Below are 15,702 nucleotides of genomic sequence, written 5' to 3' on the forward strand. Positions count from 1 at the left end.
TACTGTTACCTACCTAATTCCTAGACTAAACCATTTTCACATAATCATATTAAACTATTACTGGTCCATGGAGTCAACGAATACATGACTATTTTTCATAAAATGACTTTTTCTCCTTTGCATATCAATCAGCAAGACTGTTCAAAACTTGGCAATTGACTGACAACCTCAGAGTTGTACCTTGATTCTTAAAATGTGGAGATGTATCCATGTAGTTGTCTCGCTTATGTTCTTCTTCTCTGTTAAAGCAATCATAGTTCAAAATAGGTTATTACATATCATTGCTCTCTGCTGTCACTATTTAAATTCAATACAGATTTGAGCTGGAGAATGAATTCACAGGCAAGTTCATTCTTAGACTGATCCTGGCTTTCTGAGTGTGAGCTAGAATTAACCTCAGTGTGCTAGATCATACTTTTTGACATTCTTGGTAGCATACATCAAAATCAAGGTTCCGAGTGAATTCTCAGATGGGTAACACAAGTTTGATGTGATAGATTAACAAACGTTAATGTTTATCGAAGCACATCAGAAGCAAAACTGACTTTTGTTTTTCCCTATTACTCAGTGGAAGACACAGTGATTGCAGTTCCATATGGGAGTCGCCATGTGAAAATCACCGTGAAAGGACCAGCCCACCTCTGTAAGTTTCCCTGAAAGCTTTAGCAATTACAACATTAGGGCACAATAGTCATCTAACTTATGACCACCACTATTACACATCAAAAAGAAATGCTCGCATGTAACTTTATTTTCCAAACCTTTGATGTACTCAATGGTGTTATCAGTAACTGTGATAAATGGGCTTAAAGCACACGGACAAAAGCTCAAAATGACTAAATAATATAATTTAGTGCTACTTTACTCATTCAGTCTTCTGAATCATAAACGTTTGGACAACCCCTCCAGTTCAGCACATGCTTAGTTGGAATGTTGTGTTCAGTTGTTAAGAAGGAATTAGTTTTCTGTAAAGGAATATTGTTTGTTTTATAAAAGCTGTGGGCCACAATGGTGTCAATTTCTACTTAAATTGATTTTCCAAAGTGTAAATAGTTCCACAGTTATTTAAATATGGGTTTTCCATGATGACTCAGTTATTCTTGAACTTTTAATTTTCTAATGATTCTGCAATTTAATCTTTTACCCACTGACTTAAGTCTCACTTTGGAAATCCTTGCATGTCTGAGAAAGTAGCTGGGTGACCTGATACCAGTTCCTTGGTAATGTCTGTTGTAAGCTGAGCCCTGCAAGGCTATTCATCCTATGCAATTATGCCTCTTACTCTCTGTGACTCCCAGCCAGCCAAACTAATTAAAATAACTAAAAAATGTTGGAATTCTTTCCACAGGTCAAGTACAACTGTATAGAGAACAGTAGAAAGGAATGTAAATTAGATCACAAGTTGATGTTCATTTTACAAGCTTGCAGATGTACTTGGTACAAAGCGAACTGTCATCTCTATTTCCAGGTTGTTGAAATTTTCAACTGGTTATTTCTCAGCATAAGTCATGCCTGCACTCGTGATGCCAGTTCTGTACGGATGTCTGTCAAACAAAGTAATTTCCATTGCAGCATTTCTTTTGAAGTATCCTAGGGAAAATTTGACCGTGTTATTCGAGGAACTGCCGTCATTGAACAATTATGTAATAGCAGCGAGCACAGTGCTTGTCTGGGAGTCCACCAAGACAAGACTCAGTCTTACATTTAACCTTTCTGCTACAGTCTGCAGTTTCAGACAATGATTTCTGAAATTACTGAGCCCTTAAAGCACTAAGCCAAACCCTGACTAACATCCACTAAGGTCCAAAACAATACACTGACTTCCCTTAACCCTACGCCACCAGTGATCTTCCCTGTTCTCCATTTGATTGCTGCTTCAGCTGCTTACCTGATTGCAAACCCTTGCCAACTGTTTAATTTAATCAGCTGTGCCTTGGTACAACCCCTAGCTTCTTACTTAATTGTGCCCTGTTACCCCTCTATTTCATTACATCCCACTGTCCCTCCTCCCAGATCTCCCTCAACCTTGTGTAGCTCTATTACAGCTTGGTGTGTTGGAGCTCAGAGTTCAATTCCGGCATCAACTGTAAGGCGCCTGTATGTCCTCCCCATGGAATGTGTGAGATTTCTCCGGGCGCTCTGGTTTCCTCCCACATTCTGATGATGTACTGGTTAGTACTTCAGTCGGTCGTTGTAAATGGTCCTGCGGTTAAATCTGGTGTTCCTGGGTGGTGTGGCGCGAAGGGCTGGAAGAGCCTATTCCATGCTGTATCTGAATAAACAAATAATCTCCGCTGTCTGCTTAGTGGCCTTGGACCTTGGATACTTACGAGATTTTCAGCAGCAGACCCACATCCACAATGACAGACAATCTGATCTCAGTCATCCTTGCCTACCAATGTTTTGGGCTCTTTCATAGTCATATTTTATTGATCCCGAGGGAAATTGTTTTTCATTACAGTTGCACCATAAATAATTAAATAGTAATAAAACCATAAATGATTAAATAGTAATATGTAAATTATGCCAGGAAATAAGTCCAGGACCAGCCTATTGGCTCAGGATGTCTGACCCTCCAAGGGAGGAGTTGTAAAGTTTGATGGCCACAGGCAGGAATGACTTCCTATGACGCTCTGTGTTGCATCTCTGGCTGAATGTATCCTGTGCCCAACCAGTCCATTATGTAGTGGATGGGAGTCATTGTCCAAGATGGCATGCAACTTGGACAGCATCTGCTTTTCAGACACCACCGTCAGAGAGTCCAGTTCCATCCCCACAACATCACTGGCCTTACGAATGAGTTAGTTGATTCTGTTGGTGTCTGCTACCCTCAGCCTGCTGCCCCAGCACACAACAGCAAACATGATAGCACTGGCCACCACAAACTTTCCTTTTAGAACATAGAACAAAACAGCATACAAACATGCCTTTCAGCCCACGTTGTCTGTATCAACCATGATGCAAATAAAGCTAATCACACCTGTCACATATAATCCATATCCCTCCATTCCCTTGTGTCTGGCTAAATGTCTCTTAAATGCCTCTGTTTCATATTTCCAATGTCTGCATTATTTTTTCCTGGTAAAGTGCAAAGTAAATTTGTTGTCAAAGTACATATATGTCACCACGTACAATCCTACCCTAAGATTCATTTTCTTGTGAGTATACTCAATAAATCCGTAGAACAATAACGATAACAGGATCAATGAAAGATCGCACCAACTTGGGCGTTCAGCAACAAACTGTGCAAATACAAAAAAAAAGAAATAATAATAAAAAATAAATAGGCAATAAATATTGACAACATGAGGTGAAGAATTCTTGAAAGTGAGTCTATAGGTTGTGGGAACATTTTATTGATGTGGCAAGTGCAGTCGAGTGAAGTTATCCCCTTTGGTTCAAGAGCCTGATGGTTAAAGGTAATAACTGTTGCTGAACCTGGTGGTGTGAGTCCTGTGGCTCCTGTACCTTCTTCCTGATGGCAGTAGTGAGAAGAGAGCTTGACCTGGGTGGTAGGGGTCCCTGATAAGGATGCTCCTTTCATGCAGCGTTATTCCTAAGTGAATTGTCTAAGGATTTGTAATTTGGCTAGAGCTAATTGGGTAGGAGCGGCTTTCAATAGCAGAGGAAGGTTGACTGGATAGGTTTAAGTTTCTATTTAGCAGTTGAATTAATTAAGTAGTGCAAAACAAAAAGCAGTGAGATGGTGTTCATGGGTTCAATGCTCATTCTGAAATCTGATGGTAGAGGGGAAGAAGCTGTTTCTGAATCATTGAATGTGTGTTTTCAGGCTCTTGTACCCTCTTCCCTGGTGGTAGCAATGAGAATAGGGCATGTCCTGGGTGATAAAGTGTTTTTTTATCATTTTGCTGAAATTGAACAAAAATAGATGATAATTAGGCCAATTTGGTTCTGACTGAAAAAAACTGAACTATTATATATCTTGTGAAAGTGTCTCAAACTAAAGTCAAGAGGATGCAAAATCATTAACCCAGAATGTATTTGATTAGACTATGCCACTTGCTTGTTTCTGCACCCCAACCCTACCATGCATGTGGCCAATTCCAAATGACCCTCAGGCCTTGATGCTGAGGCAGTTTTGCAAAACGCAGAGATCCACCCAGTGATCAGTCCTCAGGTAGCAGAGATCAAAGCTCTGAACCTTTCGACAGCTTGTGCTGGCAGAGATCTTTTCAACTGCTACACATTTTTCTGATAATTGGAGACGTGAAAACAGTTGAAATACATTTAAAATAATGTCTTAAAAGTAAACTATGTTTAGTGAAAAATAAATTTCTCATATTTATTAATATTATTTAAGATTTTCTTTGAATATTCAGTGACAGTAAAAGCAAACCATTTGCCCTCACTTCCAATTTCTATCAAGTTTGGGGAAATGTAACCACAACATTGAGGAACAAAGTAAATTTTGTCCTTCAAACGATGATGATCCAGATCTGAGCAGGACTGGAACCCAGGAAATTACAAACATTTGTAGTATTTTAGAGTTATACAGCAAGGAAACAGACCCTTCAGTACACCGAGCACACCAGGCATCAAACACTAATTTACGTTAGTCCTAATCTAAATCCATTTTATTCTCTTCCCCTCCCATCCACTCCCAGCAACTCCTTTCTCCAATTCCATCACTCACATGTTCCTAAGAGGCAAGTTACGCTGGTCAATTAACTCATGAATCTGCATGTCCTTGGTGTGTGGAAGGAAAATGGAGCAACCCAAGGAATCTTTATGGTCACTGAGAGAACAGGCAAACACCACATAGACTGCAGGAGTGGTTATGATTGAACCTGGTTTACTGGAGCAGTAAGACAGAACTCTGTCTAACTGTTTCATTGTGCTGCCTTGTACTGCGGACCCAAGTACTGCTCTTAGGTGACCTTTCTCCTGAGAACTGCTGGCTATCACTCAGTACAATCCAGCCGTTACTGGAACTTACTAATGTGGACACCTACATCCAAGAACAGGGTTCTATTAAATCTCTTCCTAATACTTTCTTCCTACACTATAAGACGTAGGAGCAGAATTAAGCGATTCAGCCCATCAAGTCTTCTCCACCATTCATTCGTGGCTGATTTATTATCCCTCTCGACACCATTTTCCCCATAACCTTTGATACCCTTACTAATCAAGAACCTATCAAACTCCACTATAAATATACCCAATGACTTGGCCTCCACAGCTGTCTGAATTCCACGGATTCACCACCTTCTATCTAAAGAAATTCCTCCTCATCTCTATTCTAAAAGGGACATCCTTCCATTCTGATTTGGTGGCGGGGTGGAGATATGCCTCTACCAAAGGTAACCTAGATGGCAGGTTACCTTTGGGCAAGGTGTTGCACCTGCTTAGCCCCCTGATCAGGGTCTGTGATGCCACAGGAGCAGGTAGTGGATGGTGGTATGAGCAGCTGGTGCACATCACAAGTCCCGATTTTGCGACCACTGATGCCAGGCAGACAATCTCTGAAGGGTATTGATAATGGCTGGTGCCACCTGTCTTGTAAAGCGCTGCCCAAAAGAAGGCAATGGCAAACCACTTCTGTCGAAAAATTTGCCAAGAACAATCTTGGTCAAAAGACCATGGTTTCCCATGTCATATGACATGGTGCATAATGATGATGAGTCTTTTCTGAGGCTGTGACCTCTGATCCTAGGCTCCCCCACTTTCCGAAGCATGCTCCACATCCACACTATCTAGGCCTTCCATTACTTAACAGGTATCAATGAGATCCATCCCCTCTTTCTTGTTAAAAAAAGTCAATATTTTGCATTACAGTTGATAATAATGCTGAAAATATAACTGAATTACAAATAAGTAGAATCACATCTGGATAATGGTACCAAAACTCCTTGTGGTGTCCCAGCCGTTTCTTATTATGGGGAAGAGATTGAATAAATGGTGGAGACAGTTTATGCTTAGGTCCCAGCCATTTCTAAGAGTATCTCAGTCTTGTTGAAAAAAAAGTAAAGCCATTATTTCACCTTTTCACAGTAATTGACCACTTACTGTGGGAACTGCTTTTGCCAGGAGTTTCACTCTTCAGGCTAGGCTGAAACCCACAATAGTATTAGATGCCAATATGCTGAGTGCAACAAAATCTGCAAAGCTCCTTGCAAGCCTGAGGGGACCATGGCTAGGATTGGATATATCTGGAGTTGACAGGTGGTGGCAAGATTTACCGGCTCAAAGGGATAGGCGAATGTATTATTTTTAACTTGGAATTTCTTACGATAATTTCTTTGATTTCTCTTGTAAATGGAAACATGATCAATGTCAGTGAGGACTGGTAAACAAAACTGCCCTTGTATCTGATCATGAAGAATTTTATGCCTAATACACACAACTAAGATTCAAGGAATGCCATTTCTTTGAATCTTTAAATCAGTGTTCAATTTTATAGTAAGCATCGAATTTACAGCACACTTGCAGGGAGATACAGAACCTCAAAGACACACAATTAACGTTTTAGGAACACCTTCATCCCCTCCGCCAGCAGGTTTCTGAACAATCCCTGAATCCATTATCAATACCTCGATATTTCTCTTTTGTGCTGTTTATTTACTTATTTTTGTAACTTATGTTAAGTTTTCTGTCTTGCGTTATACTGACATATGTTGGTGATAATAAATCTGATTCTGACTCTGTGAACTTGACCTAATCTATGTTTATGATCCATGAGTCTTCTTTCAACGCTTTTAAACTGCTTCTCCAAAATGTGTTTACCTACCCTTTCCTTTGCATATTCTAATTAATCATTTTTATCATGTTTTTTGGACATGGGAGGCCATTTGGCCCATCGTGTTTATGCCACTTTTTATAGTAGTCCCATCAATCATACTTTACCACTTATTTCACTGTCAGACACTCATCAACTCCCCTCTGATGTTATTTGCAACCCTCTCCACAGGGGGTAATTTATAATTGCAAGTTAACCTAACAGACATCTGGGAGTATACCAGGGCACCCAGCGGAGCGCACATGGGCACAGACAGAATGCACATATTCTCATCAAAATAGACAGCAAACTGAAAAAACTCACCAATGCCTCTACTTACTCAGAGACGCAAGGAAATTCAGCATGGCCCCTTTGACCTTCAACAATGTTGAGAGATGCACCATGGAAAGTATCCTACCCAGTTGCGTCACAGCTTGGCATGGTAACAGTTCTGCCCGTGACTGCAAGGTACTATAGGGAGTTGTGAATACAGCCCCATCCATCATGGAAACTGGCCTCACCTCCATTGACTCTGTCCGCACTTCCCGCTGCCTTGGAAAACAGCCAGTGTAATCAAGGACCCCCTCACCCCAATCATTCTCACTTTTTCCCACTTTCATCAGCAGAGGATAAAAAAAACTTAAAGGCATGTACAGCCAGGATCAAGAGCACCTTCCATCACACCATTATCAGACTCTTGAGTAGTCTCTTCACATGCTAAGAGATAAATACATGATCTCCCAGCCTACTTCATCATGGCCCTTGTCTATCTGCACTGCACTTCCTCTGTAACAGTAACATTACATTTTGCATTCTGTTTTCCTTTCTACTGTCTCAGTGTTTTTGTGTATAGACTAACCGATCTGGATGGCATGCAAAACAAAGTTTTTCTCTGTGTCTCCTTATACATGACTGCAGCACCTCACACTCAATGACTGTGCCACCAATTATTTGGGTAAGGAAATTACTTCTGCATTTGTATTGAAGTTATTAGTGGAAATCCTTTAGCCATGGACCATGGACTGTTAGACTCTTTTTATCCATGTCTATATTTTCAAATCCTTCATTGGCTTAGAGACCAATATTGCATGACTACCACAGGCACCTCTTCATTTTTAGAGGAGAAAGCTTTAGCCTTTGCTAACAAATATCATGTTATTTGTGGTATAATCCTCTGTGAATCCAGGTTTCTGTCTCTTCTTTTCCCTGAGATACAGATTAAGTTTCACACATAAAAGTTGCTGGTGAACGCAGCAGGCCAGACAGCATCTATAGGAAGAGGTACAGTCAACGTTTCGGGCCGAGACCCTTGGTCAGGACTAACTGAAAGAAGAGCTAGTAAGAGATTTGAAAGTGGGAGGAGGAGGGGGAGATCCAAAATGATAGGAGAAGACAGGAGGGGGAGGGATGGAGCGAAGAGCTGGACAGGTGATTGGCAAAAGGGATATGAGAGGATTATGGGACAGGAGGCCTAGGGAGAAAGAAAAGGGGGAGGGGGGTAAAGCCCAGAGGATGGGCAAGGGGTATAGTGAGAGGGACAGAGGGAGAGAAAAAGAATGTGTGTATATAAATAAATAACGGATGGGGTACAAGGGGGAAGTGGGGCATTAGCAGAAGTTTGAGAAGTCAATATTCATGCCATCAGGTTGGAGGCTACCTGGACGGAATATAAGGTGTTGTTCGTCCAATATGAGTGTGGCTTCATCTTGACGGTAGAGGAGGCCGTGCTCTTGGCTCTATCCCTCCCCCTCCTGTCTTCTCTTATCATTTCGGATCTCCCGCTCTCCCTCCCACTTTCAAATCTCTTACTAGCTCTTCTTTCAGTTAGTCCTGACAAAACGTTGACTGTACTTCTTCCTAGAGATGCTGCCTGGCCTGCTGCGTTCACCAGCAACTTTTATGTGTGTTGCTTGAAATTCCAGCATCTGCAGATTTCCTCGTGTTTACAGGTTAAGTTTGATGTTTCCCTTCTAGTTATTTACATTTTCTCTCAAAGTCTGGAATTGACTATGAGAATCACACACAAAATGCCGGAGGAACTCAGTAGGTCAGGCAGCATCTATGCGAAAAAGTACAGTCAACATTTTGGGCTGAAACCCTTCAGCAGGACTGGAGGAAAAAAAGCTGACGGGTTTGTTTGTGATTTGATGTCTCTGAGAATTTTCATTCCTTGTGGGAGAGATTCCTTGTGAAATAGAAAATTTTCATTCCTCTTTCCGTTAATCCCATTAACCTCATATAACTGTTTTTTTGCTAAGAAATCTCTCTCAACAGTGTTTCAGCCCTACTTGATTGATTTTCCATCATCACTGCCTTCCTTTTTATCCTCACTTGTTACGTATCTCACTTTTGCAATCTTTTCCTGCATTTAGCTTTTATTGACATATTGAAGGTCCTTTGCTACCAGCGCAAGGCAATAAACTCAGCCTTGCAAAAAGTAAATTGCATTAGCAACTCATTACTTTCGTGACATAATACAAGTATTTCAGGGTATTTCCATCAATTTTTGGCTGAAAGGTATGTATTGACGTCAGTATTCTACAGTTCATTATAAAGGCCAATTAAAGATAAATTGCCTGCGAGTAAAACGTTTTTTTTAATAATTGATCTAAAATAGCAGGATTGGCAGAAACAAAGTGAAAATTTTCCATGTCATTTCTCAAAATGGATCATAGGAATTTCTATGTTTAAATAAACTTCTGCATGTGAAAGATGAAACAATTGTACTTCTGTTGGACCTTTCTGAACTTCCAGACATGGAATGGAGATTTATAATTAATAAGTACATCACTGTCATAATATAGGAAAGGCAGCAAGCAGCAATGTGATGCTGATCTGATGATCCATTTTAATAATTGTTTAGAGACATATTTGCCTCAGGCAACAGGAATGAGTGGTCTGTTTTAAGGCAGGGCTGTGGAATCTTTCACATCCAGCTATCAGACTAACCCAGGCAACAGTTTAACATAACATTAGTTAACAGTGGAGTCCTGCCTAGAGTGTCAGTTGAGGTTTTTGGGTTCAGATCACTGGCATGAGAATTTAAAGCATCACGTTTAAGCTCCAGATAACAGTAACAACAACTGGATTGAGGCAATTGATTGTATAGGGTGTCAGATCAGTAACTGTGAAATAATTAACCGCATGAAATGTCATCATAACTGTAAAAGTTATAGACTTTAATGTAAACTGGCACCCCCAGCTCTCCCATTCGTAGCTAAGAATTTCATTGTATGTATGACAGCAATCAATAGAAAAATCAGGTGAGTATCCAGCATGAAGTGAATTTGATACAGAGAACAATGCTCTGCTGCAGCTCACAGTGTCTGTGTCATTCATTCCATTCTCCCAGAATACACACTCACGTTTCATAATTAACACTCTGCTGATTGAATTTAATAAGTGGGCTAATATTTTTATTTTGAAAATTTATGTTCTTCACAAAGGAGGCTAATTTTGTATGGAAGATCTCATGGGTTTTTGCAATAGTGGTAATTTGTAGACCATCGAGTTTCCGCAGCGAAGGATGAGCAGAATGGAACATCGCCTAGAGCTTCTGTTGAACCAATTAATGGTGTAAAACAGACAAATTGTCAGTAGATTACATTGCTTCTGCAGCAAGGGAAACAGAGTTAATGCTTCAGGCAAATGATCTGTCATTGGAACTGGGAAATGTTAGAGCAGAGGTTCCCAACCTAGGGTCCATGGACCCCTTGTATAATGGTATTGGTCCATGGCATAAACCCCCTGATTTAGAGTGTAAAATAAATTTCAAGATGCAGTGAAAGGGGGAGAAATGGAGGGTAGTGTAAAAGAAAGTGAGGGATCTGGCAGGAGGCAGAAGCAGCTGGGTGGTGAAAGTGCTGAAACTGAGTTGTAAGGAAATAAGTTCAAGACCATGAGGAGGGAGTCTAGTTGTGCCAACAGGCTGACCAACTTTCCATACTGAAACTGTTGATGTGATTTTGCGAAAGGAATTAATGAGTAACAAGGATGGGTTTGGAGAAGGTGTAAGCAGGAGAAAAATAATTAACTGTGGTTACCAGAAAATAAAAACTGAATTCTGGAAAAACAAAATGCAAAGACCAGATTTGCTGATTGTCTGAAATTGTTGCCCCATCTGTTGAGCTCAGAATGATGTAAAATACTTGAATGGAAGATGGCAGAGACTGTAGCATATCTGAAAGACATTTGAACAGACACGTGGATTGGGAAGGTTTATAAGAATACGAATCAAATGCAAGTAAATGTGTCTAGCCTGGTTAGCATGGATGAGTTGAGCTGAAGGGCTTGTTTCCATGCTGTAGAACTATAACTCCATGATTTATTGTTCCATTGAGCTTGTATTTAGCTCATCAGAATAGTATGGGAGGCTGAAGACAGAGAAGTTGGTGAGGAAATGAATAGAAGAAAGAATTAAAATGGAAAGCTACGGGTTTGAAAAGTGTATAAAGCTGTTAATTTAGAAAGTGTTTGGTTTCCCCAATATTTTCTGCAGCAATTGTTTATTATTTTGGAAATATTGGAAGTAAGTCATTTTTCCCCTGTAAAGGGTGTTTGCAGACTTGCACATCAAGAAGGCAGGTAAATGGTCAAATGAATCGACCTTTGTGGTTTCATGAGATGGTGCCATCAGAAGGAAAGTGGATGCTGGTTCAAATGGTAAGGTGGGCTGGAACATTCAGAAGAGAGCAAGATCACCAGAATTCTGAAAAGGGGGAAAGAGAAGAAAGTGTCTGATCTGTTCTCAAGTAAAAGTCTACAAAATTACCAAAGATGATCCATTGAGTGAGTATGTTAAAAAGTGAGGGAAACACTGACCAAGCTTTGTTTCGATGAGAGTTTTTCCTTTCATTGGATGCCTATAGTTGGATGCTGTAACAGTGCCACCTGAATGGAAAAAAATATATAACTCAGACTGAAAGGGTGAAGTACTAATAATTTAGCATATGTAGACAATCCTTATTTGCTGGCAGAAATAGTAATTTAATTCTCTGTTTTGAACTTCAAATTTGCTGTTTTTATTAATTTTCAATCCATGCAGTACATGAGTTCATATTTCTTAATGTGATCCACATCCATAATGTTTATTCTAAACTTTCTCAGATGATCAAACCACTAGAAAGTACAGCAACCATTCCAAGTTTGGGATCATTCCAGTAATATATTAACCAGACCATGAAAAACGTGTGTATTATGACAATCAAAAGTGGCAAATGGGTAACAAGCCATTGGTTGTCAGTGGAAGCTGATATCCAGAGCTGTGAATCTAACACCTGTGGACCACCATAATAAATATAAGGTTTCAAACTATGAACAAAACAGTTCAAAATTCCATTAGTCAGCTTGCTCGGACAGTGCATCATAAAAATGCAATGAATACACTTAAAATTAAATTTTAAAAATGTTAAATTTATTCATATAGTAAATTAGAATGGATATGTATCCTCATAATTTTTTATCGGTTTGCCACATAGAATCTGAAATGGCTGAAGACGGGTAAATAAATTTTCAGCTGAAATTGTTGTCCCATCTGTTGAGTTCAGAATGATGTAAAATACTTGAATGGAAGATGGCAGAGACTGTAACATATCTGAAAGACAATTGAACTGGCACATGGATTGGGAAGGTTTATAAGAATATGAATGAAATGCAAGTAAATGTGTCTAGCTAAGAAGGCCTGCCTGGTTAGCATGGATGAGTTGGGCTGAAGGGCTTGTTTCCATGCTGTAGCACTCCCCACCTGTGGGTACAAACTTTTTGCCAATGTTGCATCAAGATGCATGTGTTTGCAAGGGGCAGGGAGAGGTGTTCTGGATTCACTCAGGCAACTGAGTCTGCATTGACCATTAGGCACTGACTTACAGTATATCAATCTCAGTTTTGTTTTCTCCATGTTCTCATCTATTTCACCTAGATCTGCTACTCACCTACACACTAGGAACAATTTAATGTGGCCAATTAACCCACTAACCTGCAGCTCACAAACACAAGGAAGTCTGCAGATGCTGGAAATCCAGCACTGGAGGAACTCGGCAAAACAGGCAGCATCGATGGAAATGGATGACCAGTCAATGTTTCAGGCCGAGACCCTTCTTCAGTTCTGAGAAGGAAGGGGGAATAAATTGGTGGGGGGGGAGGGGTAAGGAGGCTAGCTGGGAGGTAATAGATGAAGTCAGGTGGGTAGGAATGGTCAAGAGCTGGAGAAGAAAGGATTTGATAGGAGAGGAGAATTGGAGAAAGGGAAGGAGGAGGGGATCCAGGGGGAAGTAATAGGCAGGTGAGAAGGAGTGAAAGGTCAGAGTGGTGGGGGGTGGCGGTTGTTCAACAGAAGGAGAAGTTAATATTCACACCATCAGGTTACCTGTACCTCTTTGGGATGTGGAAAGAAACCAGATAACTAGAGAGAAACCTATGTAGTCTTAGGGAAAATGTGTGTATTCTACATAAGCAGAGAGGTTGGAATTGAACCCAAATCATTGGAGTTGTGAGGTTTGAGAAGATCCTACCTTTCTCAAGTTGTTGATTTTTTTGAACTGTGTACTGTCCCAGGATATCTTTGGACTGATTTGCTGTCTATTGAAATCATGCTTTTCTTGAGTAGTCCTCTGAGTATTATTTATACTCACAACTATTCAAAAATGATTAAGTATTGAATGTAACTTTTGTAAATTAAAAGAAACATTAAATCAATAAATTAACTAAAGCACTTATAAATCAATTCAATCATTTGAAAAATATGTAAATGACATGACACTTAGATCCCTGCCTGACATTTCTTCCTCTCCATCGAAACAGAAAAGATTACTCAGCCTGTGCCAGGTTTAATGTGCTGCTGGCTTAGGAGACATTCCCAATTCAGCAGCTAGAAAGCTGCAGGAACTTTCCTCTCTACCTTTGGACTCTGTGGCAGATGAGCACTGATGTCTCAACAGGGGCAGATGCCTGTATGGAAGCTCAAGACTTCCACATTCAATCTTGCTTACACAGATGTTCCTGATTATCATGATAAATGCTAACAGTTCACCTGGATCGTATTCTAGAGAAAATCTGCAGATTCTGGAGATCAAAGCAACACACACAAAATGCTGGAGGAACTCAGCAGGTCAGGCAGCATCTATGGAAAAGTGTAGAGTCTACGATTCTGGTTGAGACCCTTCATCAGGACCTTTCAGTCTGAAACGTCGACTGTTTGCTTTTTTCCATCGTTGCTGCCTGGCCTGCTGAGTTCCTCCAGCATTTTGTGTGTGCCAACTAGATCTGTCAGGTTTCCCAAAAAAAATCAAACTAGAAATTTTGGTTATAAAGAGTAAGCTTACCAGGCAAAATTGATTGATTTATTTTTGAACACATTGGTCTCAATCATAATTTAAGTTATTTTTGTTACTATAATTAACTTTCCTGAAAGGTCCTGATGAAAAGTTGTAAACTTAGTCAGCTCCATCATGAGCACTAGCATCTGGGACATCTTCAATGAGCAATGCCTCAAAAGGAGGCATCCATCGTTAAGGACCCCCATCGCCCAAGTCATGCCTTGTTCTGATTGCCACCATCAGGAAGGAGGTACAGAAGCCTGAAGGCACAGTCAATGATTCAGGAACAGCTTCTTCCCCTCTACCATCCGATTTCTGAATGGCAGAGGGGAAGAAGCTGTCCTTTTCTTCACTGCTTTTTGATTTTTTATTTTTGTGCTACTGTGTATTTATATCACTTGTGCTATTGGCTTTGAGTTAATTTTAAAAAAATACTTACTGTAATTTAGGTTTGTTATTTATTATTATTTATTGCATTGTACTGCTGCCACAAAGAGAAATCTCATAACGTATGCCAGTGATATTAAACCTGATTCTGATGCTGATTATGCCATAAAAGGAAGCCACTAAGTCTTTTGACTCTTTGTTATGCTCCTACAACCTGCCTACGTTGCTGGTAATTCGTAGAGATCAATTAACATTAATAACCAGAGCTAGTTTGGGATGTGGATGTACCGAGAGCTTATGGTCACAAAGAGAATGTGCAAACTCCATTCAGACAGGGTGGCCAGGTGGCTCTAGTTGTAGGCTGTAGAATCCCAAAATGCTTCCCTCTTATCATTTTGTTCATTTTCGCAATACTATTTCTATCAGCAAGGTCATCAACTAAAAGCTCAAGGGTGAGTAGCAGATTGGAACCAGAATTGGCACAGTAGCAGGAAGCAAAGAGCCATAGTTGATGGGTGTTTTGTGACTAAAAGGCTGTTCCCTGTGGGATTCCACAAGGCTTGGTACTCAGACCATTACTTTATGTAATAGAAATGAATGATTTGGGTTCAAATATATGTTGCATTATGCAAACGTTTCTGGATGACAAAAGAAATAGCTAGAGGGTTGAGAATGCAAAGAACGCTTTAAATTGCAGGCAGTTATGGCTAGGGAGTTGGGCAGAAAATAGGAAATAAGATTTTAATCTAGAGAAGTGTGAAGAAAATGTGCTATTAGGAGATACACAAGGCAAAAGAATAATGGGAATAATACGAGGAATTTGAGGTACGTTAAAACAAAAGGATTTTGTTGTATGTCCACAGATCTTTAAAGGAGTAGAACAGATCAAAATGGTGGTTTGAAAAGCGTGCAGGAGGCTTTCATTTATTTATTGAGTTATAGACTATAAGAGCAGGGTGCTTATGTTAGAACAAATATATATCCCCACCAGGTAAGTCACAATTTGCATAACTTTTATCAGATCATTACAGACAATGTGTGAGTGCACAGTAGAAAATGTGGAAGAGATTTATGAGGAAAGATTGGATAAGACAATCTTATTTTACAGGACCGAAAGAAGCTGCAGAGGGTTGTAAATTTAGTTGGCTTCATCTTGGGTACTAGCCTACAAAGTACCCAGGACGTCTTCAAGGTGCGGTGTCTCAGAAAGGCAGTGTCCATTATTAAAGACTGCAGCTCCCAGGGGGTTTTCTCCCTTTTCTCATT

The 15,702-nt window shown here is 40.1% G+C and overlaps 1 protein-coding gene across 8 annotated transcripts in view; it reads left to right on the plus strand.

Annotated features, from left to right (window-relative positions):
• Positions 1-15,702, plus strand: part of adamtsl3 (ADAMTS-like 3) — a 776,875-nt gene that overhangs the window by 466,014 nt on the left and 295,159 nt on the right. For all 8 annotated transcript variants that reach the window (XM_072278334.1, XM_072278335.1, XM_072278336.1 and 5 more), the window contains one exon: positions 569-643. In XM_072278334.1, the coding sequence (XP_072134435.1) occupies positions 569-643 (75 nt within the window). The remainder of the gene's footprint in view (positions 1-568; positions 644-15,702) is intronic.

Source organism: Mobula birostris, chromosome 14 (genome assembly GCF_030028105.1).
Source record: "Mobula birostris isolate sMobBir1 chromosome 14, sMobBir1.hap1, whole genome shotgun sequence".
NCBI classification, from domain to species: domain Eukaryota; kingdom Metazoa; phylum Chordata; class Chondrichthyes; order Myliobatiformes; family Myliobatidae; genus Mobula; species Mobula birostris.